This window comes from Oncorhynchus keta, chromosome 15 (genome assembly GCF_023373465.1).
Source record: "Oncorhynchus keta strain PuntledgeMale-10-30-2019 chromosome 15, Oket_V2, whole genome shotgun sequence".
Classification (NCBI taxonomy): Eukaryota; Metazoa; Chordata; class Actinopteri; order Salmoniformes; family Salmonidae; genus Oncorhynchus; species Oncorhynchus keta.
The window spans coordinates 34,914,014-34,929,173 of record NC_068435.1 but is presented as its reverse complement, the minus strand read 5'-3'; the positions used below and the strand labels follow the sequence as shown (position 1 = coordinate 34,929,173).

The window sequence follows — 15,160 nt, the reverse complement described above, 5'->3', positions numbered from 1 at the left end:
TCAATTACAGGTGTAGGCTGTTGCAGGAGAACATTCCTGCAATGCAGGAAATCTAAAACTTGCAGTGGATTTGAGATTTAAAAAATAAATAAGTCTGCTGAAGTATGTAATTTCCACTTTGAAATTTCAGACTGGATTTTCCCTTACATTTTTTTAGCAACCTCAACAAAAATGTCCATTCATTATAATTCACATTTCCTTTTGATGCTGTCGAAAACCTCTGTGGCAGCGTTAGGCAGTCAGGGCTTAGCTATTGGATATAACTAGGAGCTCTTTACAACCCTTTGATGTCTTAGGAAGACTACGCCACATCAACAAAGAGGTCACGACCCTGGAAAGGCTCCTTTCTCTCTGTCCATTGTATTCTCTGTGTTGATCAGTTCCTTTTCTCTTACGCCTCCTCCAAAACAAGAAGCTCTTTCTTGAGGGGCACTAAGACCTAGGTCACAACAACACCGCCACTATCCCCATAGACAGGCAGGCAGGCCAGATGGGAGGATACCAGGCCGGAGAGTGTTCAGGACTACTATGGGTTCCCATAAAATGTAGGAGTCTGAACCTTGTGTTGCAATGAGGACGATGACAACTGATAAGCCAGGGTTTCTCTTCCAAGGGCCAGAAAATATATCCTCTATCCACACAGCGAGGATAAACAACACATCATATCAGGTGTAAACTCCAAACAGAAACTCCAAAATGCGCTGTTATGGATGGTTCATTTGGGTCCACTCCGAAAATGTTGTGATGCGTGTTATGCAGTTGCAAAGCGCATGCAAAATTCAGAGTGAGAGCGGAGATAAAAGCATGCTACGGAATCTTTGACGGCAGCAATGACTGGAGGAAAGGTGCAGTCTACATGATAACAGCAAAGCCAGAAACGGTTGCAACGGGCAAAACAGTGTTTTATTAGAATGAAACTAACTGAACTTCATGACTTCTTCCAAAGAGATCTCGAGACACAGCCAACAGCAACCTATAGGCCAGAGGACTGGTAGGGGAAGCTATATGAATAAGGGCTCGTTGTAATGGCTGGAATGGAATTAATGGAACGGGTCAAACGCATAGATACCACATTAGCCTCCGTTCCATTTATTCCATTCCAGCCATTACAATGAGCGCATCCTCCTATACCTCCTCACACCAGCCTCTTCCGCTATAGAACTATATGAAAACATAGGGAAATGGATACAAGCCTTAAAAGGGAAAATCCACCCAAAACAGTACTCCACTGTTGATACAGTTCCAAAATGTATTTTATGTGAGCAGTCAAGGTTCTCCAGATATTAGACTTCATGATGATAAATGTATAATTTGAGTGGATTTTCCCTTGAAAATGGGTGTGATTAATTACTTGTTCATCTCTTTTTTTTAAAAAGTATCTACCAAAACCAACACGTTCATGAAATTGTTCAATCTAACAATGGTCAACCCTCCCAATGTAATAAAGTACCAGTTATAGGAGATTATATCCGCAGAAACAAAAGGGACTAGGATCGTTTCACGAAAAGAGTGCCTTTTATTTTAAGTAGGAATTGTGCACCAAAATAGAATCAGAAGCCTGTTATATTAAATGTGCCGTTTAAAATAAGCCACATGAAAAATTCAATAAATCTCAGAATTTGTTTATAAAAGTACATTGCTATTGCAACAACGGCCCTTTCCCCACAGACACACAGGGTTTAGGTAGCCTAGCGGTTAAGAGCGTTGGGCCAGTAACCGGAAGGTGGCTGGTTCAAATCCCGAGCAGGCGAGGTGGAAAAATCTGCCGTTCCGCCCTTGAGCAAGGCAGTTAACCCCCATACCTCCCTGGGCGCCAATGACATGGACGTCGATTAAGCCAGCCCCCCGCTCCTCTTTGATTCAGAGAGTTTGGGTTAAATGTGGAAGACACATTTCAGTCGAATGCAACTGACTAGGTCTTCCCTTTCCATTGCGAGATGGTATTTGAAGGAGAAACTGAGTTTAAAAAAAAATTGGTACATGGCTTATATTGAGCACATCCAAGCGAAATACATACTTTGTCATGAAGATATACTGTAAACAGATTGATGTGTTTTTGCTCGTTTTTTAAACCTCTTTTTCTCCCCAATTTCATGGTATCCAATTGGTAGTTACAGTCTTGACCCATCCCGGACTAGGGAGAGGCGAAGGTCGAGAGCCGTACGTCCTCCAAAACACGACCCAGCCGAGCCGCACTGCTTCTTGACACAATGCCCGCTTAACCTGGAAGCCAGCCACATCAATGTGTCGGAGGAAACACCATACACCTAGCGACCGTGCATTGCGCCTGGCCCGGGAGTCGCTCGAGTGAGATGGGACAAGAACATCCCTGCTGGCAAAACCCTCCCCCTAACCCTCTTTCGGACAATGCTGGACCAATTTTGAGCTGCCCCATGAGTCTCCCGGTCGCGGCCGACTGCAACAGAGCCTGGACTCGAACCAGGATCTCTAGTGGCACAGCTAGCACTTAGACCACTGCGCCACTCAGGAGGCCGGATGGATGTGTTCTAGACAAGTAAGCCCATACAATCTATTGGCTGATTTGGCGATCTGGAGTGCAGGTAATTGTTTTATCCCCTATATTATTATTGTTTTATCCCCCCTTGTGTTATCCCCTATATTCAATGGCAAGAACCATGTAGCTTCTCAAAAGGCACCGAATTGGTGGAATGAACCCATGAGAGAATGGAGGGAAAGCAGAGAACGAAGTTACAAAGGTTAGAAGGATGGCATGCTGTAGGATACATACCCTGCTTGGCTACAATCTCGATAGGGCAGGACAGAAAATACACTATAAAGGGATCTTCTGCCACTGATTAGGACTATCCTATAAAAACAAAAATAATAAATATGCTAATTAGGAATTAACTCTGAAAAAGACACTCAGATCTACAGGTTAAAAGATGGAGGAAAAAAGTGTGCAGTAAAACAATCAAGATTTAGAAAACTAAATGAAATCCTGTATTTATTTATATGTATACGTGTTGTGTGAGAGTTGTGTAGTCAGTGGTTTGGGGACAAAAACATTTTGTATGTTGATCTTTTAAAAATGAGGCTACTAGCCATGTCTAAAGAGACTAAAAAAGACCAAACTTGTTCATCGTACAATATCAGAATATCAGCCGCACATAAAGACATTAAACGATAGAACAGTACAGTTGAATCACTCCTGAAAGAAGTGGTTTGCATAACTACTGCTTCATAAACGTTTGTCACTGATTTATACCTTCGGAGTTGACATCCCAATAAGAGGCCTACTCATTGATTAATATCAATGTCACAGGCAGAATGTAACTTGTGGCAATGTATTACTACTGTATATGGCACACTGATAAGCTAGATACGAGTAAATTAAAAAAACAGCAGCATAGATGTACTTCTATTTTCTTCCTAGGACAGAAATATATATATATATATTTTTTTAAATGTAAATCAAAAAGAAATGGGTTCGGTACACCCAAGTGTAAAAGAAGCTTGAGGCTTGTAGCTCAAAAATTCCAGAATAAAAAGCTACTCGAGTGATCGGTTCAATACGAAATGAAGTGCCATGGAAATAGTTTAGCTGTCCATTTCCTTTTAGATTCCAGAAAACAGCCACAAAAAAAGGTGATAGTATTCATTACTGAGAGAAGCTGAACAATAGCTACATATAACTGTGTGCATATATATATATATATATAAAAATAAATCGGTGTGCTAAAATGTCCTCAGTGCTCTGGAATTTCTAAGTCAACATGCACACACCATTGTAAACGAGAGAGTGACGTGTTGAGTGACGTGTTGAGTGACGTGTTGCGTGACGTGTTGCGTGACGTGTTGCGTGACGTGTTGCGTGACGTGTTGAGTGACTCATTTGTGATTCAACCGGTGTGATCCTTAATGTAACAAAATGTTCTAAAACTCAATTTGAGAATATTTCAGTGAAAACTGACCGGACTCCCAATGAACTGCTGAGCAGTCTGACACATGAATCAATCAATAAGATCAGTTACTAACCAATAGCACATTAATTGATACAGTACTTCTAAGCTATAAGGAATAACCTTCAATTAACAACCTACATCTCTTGTCCAAGATGTAGGCTAAAGTTGGGTAACCTGATAGACATTCAAACTGCTGAGTGTTCATTGGGGGACATCTTGCCATTTTCCATTGAAACTTTGTATGGAATTAGGACTGGTGTCGTTTTCATTCATACCTTCCATTGCGCATATCATGTTGCCTCATGTTCTTGATGAAGTGAACCTTCTTGAAGCTCTTTGGTCGGGGTGAACCTGAGAGGGTTCTGCATCTACAAACACGCCAAATAGAGAAGACTGATCAAAACAAAAATGTGATTAAGTGGGATCCATTTGAGCCGTGAAGACCACGTGTATTTTTACAACTCTAAACAGAGAGACGGAGCCAGACCAATACAATACCGCAGCAGCATGACGTTCCCATCATCACTACCCCACAGGACATAAAAGTACTCCACAAATCAAACTGAAGTGAAATTATAGTCCCCCCCCCAATGTCATTATCTACCTAAATAGTTCCCCGGGTAAAGCTGTTTTTGACTTGTCAAGTACAGCTCTAAAATGAGAGGAAAATATGAGCAAGCCAAACTTATGTTTCGGGGCGGCGTGCCATGTTGTGCGGTCTGTGACAGTTGTTTGTACCTGCGTAGAGGGGCGTTCTCCTCAATGTCTTCCAGTGTCTCCAAGGAGGAACGCTGAGAGATGAGCCTCCGTCTGTGGAGAAAAGGATAGAAGAAGAGAGGGCAGGGGGAGATGGAGAGAGAAATAAAGAGGCAGTTGTTAGGAAAGATGCTGGTATGGAATTTACAAGCAACTTGCGGTGCTGCTAAACAGCTCTGACTTGGCCATGGAGGGGGAAAGGCTGGACACAATAAGAATTAGGCCTATTTCTAATATTTTATTCTGCATTGCAAGATTTTTTTGCGAAATATGATTGCCAAATTTGGTCAAAGAATAAAACATTTAAAAAGACCATTATATGAGTATTGGACAACCTTGCAGAAATCGTCAACACGGTCCTGTTCTGAACGCAAATATAGAAGATCTAAAAGCAACAGTGATCAGCAAAGACAATAATTTTCATAGTTCTTTAACGGTCTGGAGAATGAATGAGTAGCCTAAACTAACTAGACCTCATGTGCCTCCAAGTCAGATTTGAGGCATAGCTAAAACCTCCACAGCTGTGTGCTGTGCTGCCTCTTACAGAGCTCAGAGCTGCAGTCATTGAATCAAGTAATCACCGACATCAACACTGCCTGGCTGCCGTCGTCAATGACCACTGTTGTGCTCGAAATTCTGACCGGCAGCCTCTGTGTGAGATCATGTAGAATGGTTAGAACAATCTAGAGTCAGGCACTGGTTTGGTCGGTAACTGAGAGGATAAAGACAAGGGATGATTCTGAAAGCATTTTCTCACGTAGAACGGTTTCCTCACAGACAGGCCTTTCTTTCACACTTGGGTTGTGTGACTCAACAGGCAGAGCCACGTCTATTAGGCTATTGCTGCATTTATTTAACTAGGCAAGTCAGTTAAGAACAAATTCTTGTTTACAATGACGGCCTAGGAATGGTGGGTTAAATGCCTTGTTCAGGGGTAGAACTGCAGATTTTTACCTCGTCAGCTCGGGGATTCGATCTAGCAACCTTTCAGTTACTGGCCCTCGAAACACTACTACCTGCCACCCCTATATAATAGGCAGCCAGCCCTACTGAACATGTGAGATTAAGCCTATACGAGCTCGAGAAATGTCATCTGGACTTTTCTAGATTAAGTCATAACCTTACTTATAAAGGACAAAACAAGAATTACAATCCATCTCATGAACCATGGACTTAAATTCACGGTGGAAGTAAAATAACTACCAGCATTGTCCACTAGTGTTGCTGCAGGAAACCCTAGGAAATGTTCTGATTATGGATAAACTGATAAGATACTTGTCTCTCCGTCCCTAACAACGGGAGTCGTTGTCCACAAAGTGGCATGGCAGGCTGTCTAGCTCCAGCCTATCCTTTCTTTGGAATGATGGATACATGTAATTATATTAATACTTTTTGGAATATTCGATGAGGGTTGTTGCCGTCAACTGCCTGTATTCAATGGAGAGAAATGCTATGCTACTTAGCCTCATGCCATGAATATGCATAGCCATCTTGAGACAACTCCGATATAAAGTGTTTTTTCTCAAAGTTGCGGGGATGTCACATTCTACTTATTTCAGTACTCGTAAGAACCTAAGCATTATGAAACTTAGCTTCTATCCGTATTGGTGGGCGAAAAAAAACGCCCCCTGCTGGAGTGAGGCAGATTTTCCGCAGAGTTGGGCCTCTCTTTAGCTGTCCAGGCAGGTTTTTGAGATCGGAGACAAAACCCCCAACGCTCGTTTAATGTGAGTGGGTCAAAGGCGCAATCATCAATGCCGGGCGTACACTACATCACTTTCAAAATCCTAACATCGTGTAACGGTTAAGGTGTTGGCTTGTAAATCGCTGGACCTAGGTTTGAGTCCAGCTTAAGCAAAGTGAGGTGTAGAATCAATGATGTACAAAAAAGTATTCCCGCCCAAATAATAGGCTTTCACTACACTTTGTAACCATAATTTACTCAAGTGTTTCCTTTATTTTGGCAGTTACCTGTATGTCTCTCCACCTTCTCCCTGGAGAACATATTAACACGAACAGCTAGGCAATAGCAGTCAGCTGAACAAATACAGGCCTGGTTCCAGGTACTCCATGACAAATGATTAGGTTCACTCAATTACAGATGGCCTACTACACCATCGCTGTTTTTGAGTAGAGGACAAATAAAGTCTTATAACACGGAGACATCTTTCCTTTTTTTAAATGTTTTTTGGACAGAATACAAGTTTTCCTTTGACTAATAGGTTTTTCTTTCACAGTTCGTACGGTACACAACTGAGGAACTGAGCTCTCTGAAAATCCAGCTGGCATGAAAACTAGTTTCCACAGTTCAGCGGGACACTAGGATTTTGATCCAGCCACTGTAGATGAGCAACGGCAGGCCAGACAGGACATGGTTTTTGGCAAAGGACAGTTTCCACAACAGTGTAAACTGTGGACACAATAACACACAGACCAGACCACTCATTCACTTCAGACAAAGCTCTGACGCTACCAGCTATTGGATGTTAAACTGAGGGTAAGGTTGGATGTTGGATCAATAGAATCCAATGGTCTGGTCAGACTCAGAAGCTTCAACGTAGAGCACAGGCTACTTTGGATTCTAGCCTCTTTCAACGTTGAAAGAACAATGGCATCTGTTAGTAAGAGCTGCCAATGAAAGACCCTATTTGTCTCTTTGTTGCCTCAAGTGGTTGTTTTCAAGCCCTGTTCAAATTAACAATTAATAATTTCAAGCAAGGTCAATGATCAATCTTCACAATAAACGTAAAAACAAAATCCATATATAACCTGTCTGCTATGCTTGCCGTTTTTAGGTTACGGCGCAGTAGTGCTCTAGAATATTACAATAGTTTCACATGCACACCCATTGGCAGCCTGCCATGGACATTGCCTTCCCGTTCCACTGTCGGGTGACGGAGTGGAATTAAATAGGTCGTTCCACAAATTCGGTGCCTTTTGAAAAAGTGTAACTTGGTCAAAATAACATTTGATTTCACCAAATTATTGTAACAGAATGTCAAAAAGAGCACATGTTCAACTTCATAAGAAACACAAAAGATAAGAGGACCAAGGCACTCCTCATATAACTAATTCAAATGCCTTTATTTGTATGGCATGTTCAATGGAACCAAGATTTTTTTTAACTCACTCGCTTCAGCGTTATGGCCTTAGTCAGGGAGTATGAACACATTTTTCCCATCAAGAGGTTAAATAAAAACATTACTATAGTAAGTGCCCATTAAAGGCCCAGTGCAGTTCCCACAAATATTTTACTGTGTTTTATATATATTTCCACACTGAGGTTGGAATAATACTGTGAAATTGTAAAAAATTATGATGATGCCCCTTTAGTGTAAGAGCTGTTTGAAAAGAATGGCTGAAATTTTAGCCTGTTGTGGTGGGATGGAATTTTGGCCTGCCTGGTGACATCACCTCTTACCCAATAACAGCAAATGATCCGTTTCCCCCTCCCCAGTCAGTCCTATCAAAACTCTTTGCTAAGAAGCTATTGGTTTATTTTTTACCATTTTAATTGAAAACAATCACAGTAAAGTAATTCATTGTTACCCAGAAATTATTTGAATACTGAGGTAAAAAAAAGTCTGCATTAGACATTTAAGTACAAAATAAAATAACAGGGTTGACCATAACAGGGTTGATGATTGCATCTTAAATCAGCTATAAATCCCCTTGTGACAGGGGGAATGGAAGCTTGTTGTGTGCAACCGGGAGGCGCAATTGAATGCTTCACAAAAATGCTTAAGAAAAAAAAAAAAGAAAAAAAGTCAAACCTGTCTATGGGTAACAGGGTTGATGTGTTATGCTCGACCCGCTCATTTTCCACCACAAAACAGAAAATGGCCAGACATCCTCACCATATTAAAACGAGAGTTCAGTTCATTTAATTAGGGTTGACCTTAAAAACGAGGGCGGACATAAATGAATCACATGAAATAAATCATCTTCAGAAATGACTGTCAAACCAACAAAATAACTATGGCTTTATAATGATGGAGAGAAATGTTTGGGTTAAGTAGCTAGTAGTGCATAAGTAACAGACCCTCTCAAAGACAATAAGCTAGCTAGCTAACTTTAGCCTAATGCTACAACGTTACCGACAGTATTGGACATTTTGAAGAATTCTGTTTGCAAGTCCATAACTATGGATGTTATTGTTATACTTTCTGATCTAGACTCTTTTGTTGGATCTTACTTTCTTTCTTTCAACCAGGGGAGTGTGCAAAAGGGTGCCAATAAACCCAACTGTATATTGTTCAAGACACAGAACCGTGTGGTTAGTTGGCCCCCCCGCACCTCCCTGATTCAGAGGGGTCGGGTTAAATGCAGAAGAAACATTTCAGTTGAATGCATTCAGTTGTACAACTGACTAGGTATCCCCCTTTCCCAGTGGCTTGACAAAGTAAAAACGCTGAATCCATTTCATCCTCCATCCCTTAAAATAGCATGTAGTCTAGGGTGAGAAACAGTGCAACTAGCATTGTGGAACTTGAACTAGTGAACGTGTATTCAGAGATCCATTTTGGAACTAAGGAGTAATCCATGATGACGAGCTTGTCTCAAGACTCATTACCAGTAATGTTTCGATTGCAGTGGCGTTTTTAACCATATCCCTACAGCTGCTTGGAGCTTTTGCGCACAGTTCAAGTCTCAAGGGTTTCAGAGGAAAACTAGCCTAAGTATGCTGCTTACATAAACATGTGATTATGCCAGCTATGACATCACCGAACAATCAACCTCATAACCTAAAGGATATGACTCAATCACACAAAACTGCAAAAGGACCAGACCATTGTAATGGCTTTTATACCACATGTGGTTTCTCTGCTATGGCTTCCCTTGGCTTCATAGTCTCCTCATAGTACGCTTCTGAACACAACGACAACTTCTGAAAAAATGTTTTAAAACATGGGGAAGACTTTGCAATGCACAATTTAATTAACTGCCTTAAACTGTCAATCAACAACCATTTCTATGAAATAGATTGTGTGCCAACAATGCTCACTACACTAAATATACATTTACATTTAAACCAGGGCAAACAGATCAACAGCTCAGGTGGACACACCTTTAGCAGCAAGACGGAGTGGGCGTCTTACACAATGCCTTTTCCATTCCAGCCTAATTTATGAGTCTAGGTTGAGCAGGAGAATACTGCAGCCTATGTAGACCCAGCCATCATCCGCATGCATTCAAACCAGGGCACACCGAACAAGAGGATGGTTTTAAGCAGCCCTGAGCTCTGGCCTAGTATCTTTTGGCACTTGATCTGAGGGTTGGGGGCTGGGGATTTCTGGCTGGGAGCAGAAGCAGGACTGGAGGCCAAAAGAGAGAAAGAGGGAAGGGGGAATGAGAGAGATTTTTTTTTAAATTAAAAAACATGTTGACTCCAATGCTTCCCACACTTGTACCAAGTTGGCTGGATGTCCTTTGAGTGGTAGACCATTCTTGATACACACTGGAAACTGTTGAGTGTGGAAAAACCCAGCAACGTTGCAGTTCTAGAAAAATTGGTGCACCTGGCACATACTACCATAACCCGTTCAAAGGCACTTAAATATTTTGTCTTGCCCATTCACCCTCTGAATGGCACACAAATACAATCCATGTCTCAAGTCTTAAAAATCCTGGTTTAACTTTTCTCCTTCCCTTCATCTACAATTATTGAAGTAGATATAACAAGTGACATGAATAAGGGATCATAGACTGACCAGGTGGAAGCAATGTCATGGAAAGAGCAGGTGTTCTTAATGTTTTGTACACACACACACACACACACACACACAGTTCAAAAGTTTGGGGTCACTTAGAAATGTCCTTGTTTTTTAAAGAAAAAATGTGCTTTTGTCCATTAAAATAACATCAAATTGATCGGAAATACAGTATATACATTGTTAATGTTGTAAATGACCATTGTAGCTGGAAAGGGCTGATTTTTTTATGGAATATCTACATAGGCGTACAGAGACCCATTATCAGCAACCATCACTCCTGTGTTCCAATGGCACGTTGTGTTAGCTAATCCAGGTTTATCATTTTAAAAGGCTAATTGATCATTAGAAAACCCTTTTGCAATTATGTTAGAACAGCTGAAAACTGTTGTCCTGATTAAAGAAGCAATAAAACTGTCCTTCTTTAGACTAGTTGAGTAGCTTCAGAAAATCATCACCCTATTCTTGTTCTGAGAAATGAAGGCTATTCCATGCGAGAAATTGCCAAGAAACTGAAGATCTCATACAACGCTGTGTACTACTCCCTTCACAGAACAGCGCAAACTGGCTCTAAGCAGAACAGATAGAGGAGTGAGAGGCCCCAGTGAGCAAGAGGACAAGTACATTAGTGTCTAGTTTGAGAAAGAGACGCGTCACAAGTCCTCAACTGGCAGCTACCCAAAGAAAAAACACCAGTCTCAACGTCAACAGTGAAGAGGCGACTCCAGGATGCTGACCTTCTAGGCAGAGTTCCTCTGTCCAGTGTCTGTGCTCTTTTGCCCATCTTAATCTTTTATTTTTATTGGCCAGTCTGAGATATGGCTTTTTCTTTGCAACTCTGCCATTGGAAAATAACCAAAAAACAAAGCAAACTGGGATGCTATCTGGCCTTAAACAGAGTCCCTGACCACTCTGACGGACCTAAAATTAAGGAAAGCTTTGACTATGTACAGACTCAGTGAGCATAGCCTTACTATTGAGAGAGGCCGCCGTAGGCAGACCTGGCTCTCGAAAGAAGGCAGGCTATGTGCCAATAAGATCAGGTGAAAACTGAGCTGCACTTCCTACCCTCCTGGCAAATGTATAACCCTATTAGAGAGACATATTTCCCTCAGATTACACAGACCCACAAAACAAATCCAATGTTGATAAACTCCAGCAAGAGTTGTGGCCACCAGTGAAGCACAAACACCATTGTAAATACAAACTATATTTATTGGTCTATTTATTTTCCCTTTCATACTTCAACTATTTGCACATTGTTACAAAACTGTACATAGCCAGGAATATAACATTTCAAATGTCTATATTATTTGAAACTTTTGTGAGCATTGGGGTGGCAGGTAGCCTAGAGGTTAAGAGCGCTGGGCCAGTAAACTTGGATATCATTTTTTTTCCACTTTTGTTTATTATCTAGAGAGAGAGAGAGAGACAGAGAGATGAAAGCAAAATAATGTCTAGTCTGGTGACCTTGGGAGAGGAAGTGGAGGATAGAAAACGAGAGAAAGGAGAGCCTGGCCGGGCAGCATCTCTGAAAGCCTGGGCATCCTGCCTTTCCTTTTCCAGCCAGGGTTCTCTGAACCTGGCCACGTTTCCACCAAGCTGCTGCCCTGAGAAAACAAACCAGCCACTGTGGGACTCCCATCTATGGTATGCCTGTGGAAAATGTGGCCAGGGTCTATCAACAGGTCGCCCTAGTTAGCTTATAATTCAGTTTACATGGGCTTCCTTCTCTGACTGACCGCATTCCATAACCTGTGTGGGTTTAGCTAATAACTCATGGTACTGTAAATCAGGCTCACTACATGGCTAACTAATGCAATGAGAAGACCCCTACGCAAACTTTAATCATCATAACACCTTCAAGATAAATATATTGCAGTGAGCTAATGAATTCAACTTTGTGTAAAATACTGTTGGGGTTGATAAAAACCCATGAATTCTGCTTTTAAAAACTTCATAACACATTCATTACCAAATGGCATGTTTTACACTACATGTACTTTTCACCATTAAGATATAGCATTAGCTCATGACAGATTTCAGGGGCAGTTTGACTAATGTCACTTCGATTAAGTCAAAAGGTGAACTAAACGCATCACAATGGCTTCATGAATGCATTGTCCTGTGAAGTCTGGCAGCTGCAAGACGTGTCTCCATCGCGGAGTGTCTCATTCGCGGAGTGTCTCCATCGTGGAGTGGCCTGAGAGTGTAGTGTATCTAACAGCATTTTCTGACACAGTGAGAGAAAGAGAAGACTGTTACTGACAGCTCTCCTGCAGTGGCGAGAGCGAGCGAGAGAAAGAGAACTGTTACTGACAGCTCTCCTGCAGTGGCGAGAGAAAGAGTCAGCCTCATATTTCCCTGTGCTCTGGTCTACTCTACAGAGTAAACAACGGTATGGAATAAAAGGCATCCGTGGTACGTGTATTTGGGAGTGTTGGGTTACAGGATGTTTATATCGCATAGGAGACGGCAAGGCGGCAGGTGCTGGGCCGCTTTAGAAAGACATACACATCCAACAGATTATGGGGAGAAAATACCCATACCCTCAGCTCCAGAATAAACAATCCAGAATAAACAGTAGGCCTACCTGGGCAGCATTAGCTCTATAAACTGTACTTTGCAAACCAATAGGCTGTATTGTCAGTTAGCTCTCACTTAATTAGGCCATGTGAGGTAGCAAGTAGATTACCAGTCCTCGAGATAGGAAACATTTGTCTGAAGTGATGAGGTCTGTGAAAGGAACTAGGCCGCAGCTTGATCCATATAGGCCTTCATCTCCATGCCTGTCAAGTAGTCATGGTGGGACTGAATCTGCATGGGGGAGAAAAAGTCACCCCCTTCTTCCTTCTGGACATGTTTAAAGGACGTGCATCATACTGTTAAGGCAGGCTAATCGAAATGATGGCACAACGGTTAACCGTTTCCACCTCATCCGGTTGATATGCAACATTGATTACACTTGAATCAATGGGCCACCGCATGTGTATTGGTGTATTAATGAATCTCGGCACACAAGTGTATAAGTCGCTCATTGATGAGATACGGTTTCACAAATTGAGGGCACTTTGTCTTTGCTGTCCGTCTCTTTCTTTTTATTTAACATGTCTTTAGCAGTACACTGACTTAAGATGACCTTTGAGCAACCATGCTACAAAATGTGACAGGACGAACCCGTTCTGTTGTTTAAATTATCTCTGTTGATAAACGTTAACCTAGCCTAGCCCAGCCCAGATCTGTGGATCACGATTCTTGGCTTCACTCAACAAAGACCTTCATCAAGATAACACTTACCTGTTGCAATACTGTAGCCTGTGGTGTAGTGTTGACACTACTGGGTTGCAATATTGTCGCATACGACATGATGCCTAATTTGTGTAAACACTGCCTGTGTGAGCTTCTGTGCCAGTAGTCTACCCAACATAGGCAACATTGATATACATAAGTCACTCCTTCACAACTCAAGGAATGTAAACACTAACGCTACATGATGCAGAGATCTATAGTTACCTTGATCTCTGCAGTTCCAGTCCCGAGTTGGCGATCTGTCCTCCCTCTAGACAGCAGACCTGGGAAGCCTGCCTAGGGTGGGCAGCAGGCACGACTCCCTGAGTGTAGGTCTGGAGCCTGCTTCTAGTCGCGGCTGGTACTACAGAGAAGGACGAACTGAAAATCGAAGGACCGAAAGCATCCCCTTCCGGATCTGTACATGCTGGAGTTGCAGCGGCGGGACCAATCCCAAAACTGGCTCGGGTGTTAGCAATCAGAGCCTGGTTTGCAATAGCGAGCGCCTGGGCGGCGGTGGGGGTTGCTACCGCAGCGCCACTGCCAACCGCGTACAGCGGGCGCTCTGCTGTGGAAACCAGGCTCTGTCTAGTCCTGGCCTCAATTGAATTATCCTCTTCGATCTGATTGTCGGCATCATTTTGCACGGGTAGACCATCCAAAGAAATGTTACTGAGAAAAGACAGCGCGGCTTGTCTCCTCCGAGGGTCTATGCGTTTCCGCGTATGCTCGATACTGGAATACTTGATCTGAAGCGTGGATGTGTTGCTGCTCATGGCAGCCGCCATGGTCCGCTTTCAGCTATACGAAGCTGCGAGCAGCGGTTTTGTCAAGATGACATTAAAAGTGTGTAAAGAGTGCTTATGTATTTAGCAAATGCTTGTCTTTTAAGTGCAAGCGTTACACTGACTAAACACAGGATGGTCACGTGTGTGCAGTATTGTGAATTGTGGCAGCAGAAAAATTTGACCAATAAGCTTTCAGGGATACGTATGAAAGGTTTTTTTCCTCCCCTCTTCTATGGAATTACTTTTGTGCCTTTTTAATATCAAACAAACCTTTTGAATTCGTGAATTAAATTCTTAATGCAAACAAAAATGATACTGAAAGCAAAACATTAACCCACACGTGTTGAGGTCGAATAAATAACATAGCAAGGAAATCATTTTGAAAGGCAAGAACAAATACATTGTGAATGAATGCGGGAAAAAATGGTTTTAATTTAAACATTTTCAATGATTGGAAAGAAACGCTTCCCTCTTTGTCTGCAATATTTTCTTTCTTTGGTTACGTTACCCTGCCCGCACTTCGTTTTAGCTGCCTTTTTTGGGGGTTTAAAGGGAAGCGTAGAAGATGCGTCTCTATTGGTCAACTGGTTTTGGAATGACAGGTCATCTTTGATTTTTTTTTCACTATTTTTTAAAAACTTATTGAACTTTTCCATTTTGGATAAATAGGTCTCAGTGGCTAGATAGCTAGACA

General features: G+C 42.0%; 1 protein-coding gene across 2 annotated transcripts in view; it reads right to left on the bottom strand.

The window, feature by feature from the left end:
* LOC118395230 (CDK5 and ABL1 enzyme substrate 1-like) overlaps window positions 1–14,611 on the bottom strand; it is a 30,836-nt gene extending 16,225 nt beyond the window's left edge. Inside the window, exons 1-4 of one of the 2 annotated variants that reach the window (XM_052463927.1) lie at window positions 13,904–14,611; window positions 4,662–4,733; window positions 4,199–4,291; window positions 2,750–2,827 (exon numbers count right to left, since the gene is read on the bottom strand). In XM_052463927.1, coding sequence (XP_052319887.1) covers window positions 2,750–2,827; window positions 4,199–4,291; window positions 4,662–4,733; window positions 13,904–14,466 — 806 coding nt within the window. In that variant the 5' untranslated portion in view covers window positions 14,467–14,611. The remainder of the gene's footprint in view (window positions 1–2,749; window positions 2,828–4,198; window positions 4,292–4,661; window positions 4,734–13,903) is intronic. The other variant, XM_052463928.1, reaches the window with a different exon arrangement.
* Between the last annotated feature and the right edge of the window lie 549 nt (window positions 14,612–15,160).